This window comes from Notechis scutatus, chromosome 1 (genome assembly GCF_049901735.1).
Source record: "Notechis scutatus isolate UNSWTSFEM ecotype Mainland chromosome 1, rNotScu1.2, whole genome shotgun sequence".
Lineage (NCBI taxonomy): Eukaryota > Metazoa > Chordata > Lepidosauria > Squamata > Elapidae > Notechis > Notechis scutatus.
The window spans coordinates 222,451,221-222,457,220 of NC_142009.1; the positions used below are offsets into that span (position 1 = coordinate 222,451,221).

Consider the following 6,000-nt stretch of genomic DNA (forward strand, 5'->3'; position numbering starts at 1 on the left):
TGCCCAACCAGACAAACTTGGCATAAAATAAAATATTACTGGCACAGTCAGTTGCTGTGACTTGTGATGCTGCCTTCCTCGGCTTGTGAGTGACAGGCTTGAATCATTCTGAGCTGTACCACCATTGAAATAATACTTTCTCTTTTATGAACTGCGTGGATGACTGAGAATCTCTATAGACATCTACGGGCTTGTTATTTTTACATGATAAAATACACTGCTCAAAAAAATAAAGGGAACACAAAAATAAGACATCCTAGATCTGAATGAATGAAATATTCTTATTAAATACGTTGTTCACTACATAGTTGAATGTGCTGACAACAAAATCACACAAAAATTATCAATGGAAATCAAATTTAGCAACCCATGGAGGTCTGAATTTGGACTTACACTCAAAATTAAAGTGGAAAAAAACACTACAGGCTGATCCAACTTTGATGTAATGTCCTTCAAACATGTCAAAATGAGGCTCAGTAGTGTGTGTGGCCTCCACGTGCCTGTATGACCTCCCTACAACGCCTGGGCATGCTCCTGATGAGGTGGCGGATAGACTCCTGAGGGATCTCCTCCCACACCTGGACTAAAGTATCCCCCAACTCCTGGACAGTCTGTGGTGCAATGTGGCGGTGGTGGATGGAGCGAGACATGATGTCCCAGAGGTGCTCAATTGGATTCAGGTCTGGGGAACAGGCGGGCCAGTCCATAGCATCAATGCAGAACTGCTTCGTCTTGCAGAACTGCTGACACACTCCAGCCACATGAGGTCTAGCATTGTCTTGCATTAGGAGGAACCCAGGGCCAACCGCACCAGCATATGGTCTCACAAGGGGTCTGAGGATCTCATTTCGGTACCTAATGGCGGTCAGGCTACCTCTGGGGAGCACATGTGCGGCCCCATAAAGAAATGCCACCCCACACCATTACTGATCCACTGCCAAACCGGTCATGCTGGAGGATGCTGCAGGCAGCAGAACGTTCTCCACGGCATCTCCAGACCCTGTCACGTCTGTCACATGTGCTCAGTTGAACCTGCTTTCATCTGTGAAGAGCACAGGGCGTCAGTGGCGAATTTGCCAATCTTGGTGTTCTCTGACAAATGCCAAACATCCTGCACGGTGTTGGGCTGTAAGCACAACCCCCACCTGTGGACGTCGGGCCCTCATACCACCCTCATGGAGTCTGTTTCTGACTGAGCAGCCACATGCACATTTGTGGCCCTCTGGAGGTCATTGTGAAGGACTCTGGCAGTGCTCCTCCTGTCCCTCCTTGCACAAAGGCGGAGGTAGCAGTTCTGATGCTGGGTTGTTGCCCTCCTACGGCCTCTTCCACGTTCTCCTGATGGACTGGCCTGTCTCCTGGTAGCGCCTCCATGCTCTGGGCACTACGCTGACAGACACAGCAAACCTTCTCGCCACAGCTCGCATTGATGTACCATCCTGGATGAGCCACTACCTGAGCCACTTGTGTGGGTTGTTGACTCGTCTCATGCTACCACTAGAGTGAAAGCACCGCCAGCATTCAGAAGTGACCAAACCATCACCCAGAAAGCATAAGAACTGAGAAGTGGTCTGTGGTCACCACCTGCAGAACCACTCCTTTATTGGGGATGTCTTGCTAACTGCCTATGCTTTCCACCAGTTGTCTATTCCATTTGTACAACAGCATGTGAAATGGATTGTCAGTCAGTGTTGCTACCTAAGTGGACAGTTTGATTTCACAGAAGTGTGATTGACTTGGAGTTACATTGTGTTGTTTAAATGTTCCCTTTATTTTTTTGAGCAGTGTATATATATATATATATCTGTCCAGTTTAATTTTTAATATGGTAAGCATTGATAAATATAATTCATACAAGCCAAAGCTCTTTTGGGGGCCCTCTACAATTTTTAAAAGTGAGAAAGCAAAACGTTTAAGAAACAGGGCTCTGAAAAATGTATCGGCGTCCACAAAGATAAGCACAATCCTAGCCATCTTTCTATTCTAAAAGTATTGTTTATAAATAAATACGGTCTGTTCTATCGTGTTTTTTCAAAACAAAAAATCGCATTTCAACAATACTTTTTATTACACTTGCATGAAGGGGGCATTGCGGGGTGGGAAAAAAAACCGAAAACACGGGAGGGTAGTTTTTGCAAGTATCAAAGAAGAAGAAAAAAAGGCGGTCTACCGAAGTAGTTCCACCAAACATCAAACGGAGCGCAAAAGAAAAGCCAGACTCTATCGTTGTTCACGTGTGTGCGCTTTTTCTTCCGGTGTCGGCTCGGCCAATGCGCACGCGCAGAAGGCATTTCCTTCTTTCTCTCTGCGTCCCCTTGGAGGAGCAAGATGGTGAGTGGAATTTCAGTTTGTATTTATGTTCGTTTTCATCCGCTGCCATCTTTCCTGTTCCTCGCGTTTGCGGGGCCGGCGTCTGGGAATATGGGGGATGAAATACATGGGGAAACGATATCTGGGGATACTGGGGGAATATTTGGGGATGATCCTGGGACCGACTCGCCAGAAACTGCCGGGTAGAGTCGGCTTCGGTGAGAATCGCGTTGAGTATGTGAATCAGGCGGGACTGTAGACGCTAAAACATGAAGCTTTCGCCTTTGCTCCTCTCTCCTTTCTGCAAAACGGCGCTTGAATGGAAAGCACTTAATTTGGGGGTAATTGATTTCTTCCTTCGCATGCAAGTAAGTGTTGATTTTGGTGCAAAAGCACTCTTGTTGCAGGAGGTAGCTGCTATTGACATTACAGCCGCTTAACACTTTTTTTAAAAAACGGTTCATTATTTGTGGCTGAAACTTTCCAATTTCAAGTACAGATTAAGTGCTTTAGCAGCCATTCTGTTGTTCGTTATATCCTTCTCCGCTCTCCCCCTTTTTTTCCTCATACATTTTCCATCAAGTTTTAAATCTTTTTTTTTTTTTAAGGTTTCTATAGGGAGGAAAAAATAGGTTTGTAAATACTCGGAGCCCTCTACCAGTCTTAATTTGTAATACTGAGAGATCAGTCACTATCCAGAAGCAATTTGTATTGGGGTCTGGAGTTAGGGATAATAGTTGAACTGACATACAATATTTAGTACATTTTGGGTACTGAGGCAGCAAGTATGAATATTCTGTTATGTAATCGTTAATATGCAATAAAATTATATAATTATGTTACTGCTGTTATGCATTTGTCATCTTAAATCAACAAAAAGTTATCCTGTTAGCTGTGCCTCTTGGTTATTTGGGTGAAGTACTGTGATTAGTATCTCATTGATTTGAATGAAAATTATGTTAAACTTACTGAGATGGAAGCAAGCAAATATGGAGTTAGGCTGGTCAGATATATTTTCCCCCAAATTTAAATGTGCTTAGCTTGGTAATTGTTTGCTTCTTTAAAATCACATTCATTGAGTTCTTGCCTCATTTCCCCCCCACCCCCCTCAACTCTGAAGTGGATTAAGTTGAAAATGTTGGTTTGTAAAAGATTTACATGCGGACGAGCTATGGTTTGAACCGATTAAACAAAAACAGTGTGGCATGCAAATGCATCTAAAGTTATATTGTGAAATTAATGATCAAGTGAAGACCTTGGCTTTTCCTACAGTCCATACTTGCAATAACACCTACACCATCTTTCATTCTATGTACTTATCTTGATGAGAACAGATGATGGTAATAGAAATGTGACACTTTTGTTGCTCTGTTGTAATAGGCCAAGCGTACTAAGAAGGTTGGGATTGTAGGTAAATATGGTACCCGATATGGAGCTTCCCTCAGGAAGATGGTGAAGAAAATTGAAATTAGCCAACATGCTAAGTATACATGCTCCTTCTGTGGAAAGGTAAGACTCTATAGCAGCAAATGTATGAAAATATTGTTTTTAATTAGAGGGTGTCCATGTCTTTTTAGCTTTTTTAAGAGATCAGTTATTCCTGAGACACTTATTTTAGATATAAATTTATAATATTTAGGAACTGGTTTTTTAAAAATGCCTACACTAATGTGCCACAGTTTTGGTAGTTTTTACTTCTTTTAGTTCTCTGAAGTGTTTGAAGATGTTCTGAATCCTCCAGAAAGAAATAATAAGGCCATTTCTGTGTAAAACCTTGAGAATGTATGGATAGTTTGTGTTTTATATGGGGATTTCAGTTACAAGAAAGAAGTCTGAGTTGGACCTAATCCATTCAGCCTAAATCATTCTTTCCTATTGGTTCCTCCCATATGTCTTGGGACTGCAGTTTATTAAGACTTGTCTTGGTAATTGAGAACTAAAATTCCTATGGAAAAGGAAGGATCTGGAAAAAATGCTTTACCTTCAGTCTTCTGCTCAGTGTACAGAATGCTTCTAAAACTTAGTAGGGTGCTGTCAAAATATTAAGTATACAATCCTTTTTACTATTGTTTAGGTTAAATATCACTGGTAATAATTGATTTTCCAAATGTTTTGTACCTTCAAAATTAAGGAATTCTACTTGGATGTTATCAAAAAACCCAGAAAAATATATTTTAAAAATAAGAGACATAATTTAATTGGGGATATTTTTATTGCTGCAGATGTGCTGAAAAATAACCAGTGCAAAAAAAAAAGTTATGACTAATTTACTGTCAAACCTAGAATTAATTTTTAATTACTGACCCTTGTAGGAACTAGCTTGCTTATTGTGCTTGGAATTTTTACATTGGCTATCTGCTTGAGGAAATTTTACGTTCTTCAAAGTGAAGTTAGCAAAATCCTTTCTGCTTTGTTAATAATAAAACTGATCCATATTAACTATATAAAAAAACAAGGCATTGTAGTGTTCCTTATTGGAGCAATTCTACAAGAGAGCTTTAAAAATAGTTGCTAAAAGAGAGGAGTAGTAATCCTGGTAACTTCTTTGCTCCCAAGGCATCCGTAGGAGTCATTATGTGACTCCTATCACTTACTTGCTGCACTCTGGGATGTGCTATGGCATATGATGCATGCTTCTGTATGCAAGTATTGCCAGTTGGTTCACATGGTTCAATTTATGAAAACATAAATGTGTGCAGTTAGGAAATGTGCATTAGAACAATTGAATATGTAGTTTGAATACTTAGCCAAATGGGAAAATATTTTTTTCTTACAGACCAAAATGAAGAGGAAAGCAGTGGGCATTTGGCATTGTGGCTCATGTATGAAAACTGTGGCTGGTGGAGCTTGGACCTACAAGTAAGAGAACAGCACGATGTTTAGACTTAAGTTTTGAGTGAATGTTCCATTTTTATCTATGGTGGGGTGTGCTGTTATAAACTGAGGGAAATACTCAAATGCAATTGATAGATTTTTCTTTGGTTATTGGGATTGAAATGACCTGATGGAGGGTATTTGGGGCCATGGTAGAAGTATATACTTTTAATTATTTTATTTTTAGTTGATTAGGGGCACTGTTGGGTTAGTCCTCTTGCCCCTTTCTGGGCTGAGTAGTAGTATTTTATGATAGGTACATCTCTGAATTGTGGCCAAACTCTTGGCTCTAATAAAAATACTTTTGTTTTTTCCAGCACCACTTCAGCAGTGACAGTGAAATCTGCCATTAGAAGACTGAAGGAGTTAAAAGACCAGTAGAAATATGTTCTTGTTTGAATGCTATCTTTTATCTCATGCCTCACTATCTCCCAATTAAACATGGCTGTGAAAATGTACCTGTATGCAGTTGTGTCAGTACTGGTTTTCTGCAAGCCTAGAGTATACACGTTCCTTCTCGTCATTCCAGATCCATTTATACAAAAATAGGAAGGCAGCACATAAATGTTGCCGTAGTAATATAAATGCAGAATTAAAACTTTAAGGACTCTCACATCATACTGAATTAAACTATTATGTTGAAATCAATGTTTAATACTGATCCTTCAGTTTTATTTATAATAAATCTGTAAATCCTTAGAAGTAATTTTTTCAAAAAGAATGAGGAAATACCTGCAGAATACAGATAGTTTTTGACTTACAACACTTCATTTAGTGACCATTCGAGGTTACAATGGCACATACATGATTTAAGAC

General features: G+C 40.0%; 1 protein-coding gene across 1 annotated transcript; it reads left to right on the plus strand.

Annotated features, from left to right (window-relative positions):
• Positions 1–2,258: 2,258 nt before the first annotated feature.
• On the plus strand, positions 2,259–5,642 carry RPL37A (ribosomal protein L37a). The gene is made up of 4 exons (XM_026665351.2): positions 2,259–2,331; positions 3,691–3,819; positions 5,087–5,169; positions 5,502–5,642. Exons 1-4 carry the CDS (start codon positions 2,329–2,331, stop codon positions 5,563–5,565), a joined length of 279 nt encoding a protein of 92 aa, XP_026521136.2. The 5' UTR covers positions 2,259–2,328; the 3' UTR covers positions 5,566–5,642.
• The last annotated feature ends 358 nt before the right edge of the window (positions 5,643–6,000 follow it).

Excerpts from the sequence above, each read along its gene's own strand:
- RPL37A (XM_026665351.2), top strand. Across the intron at positions 3,820-5,086 it reads CATGCTCCTTCTGTGGAAAG|ACCAAAATGAAGAGGAAAGC; the intron begins GTAAGACTCTAT and ends TTTTTCTTACAG. Across the intron at positions 5,170-5,501 it reads GGTGGAGCTTGGACCTACAA|CACCACTTCAGCAGTGACAG; the intron begins GTAAGAGAACAG and ends TGTTTTTTCCAG.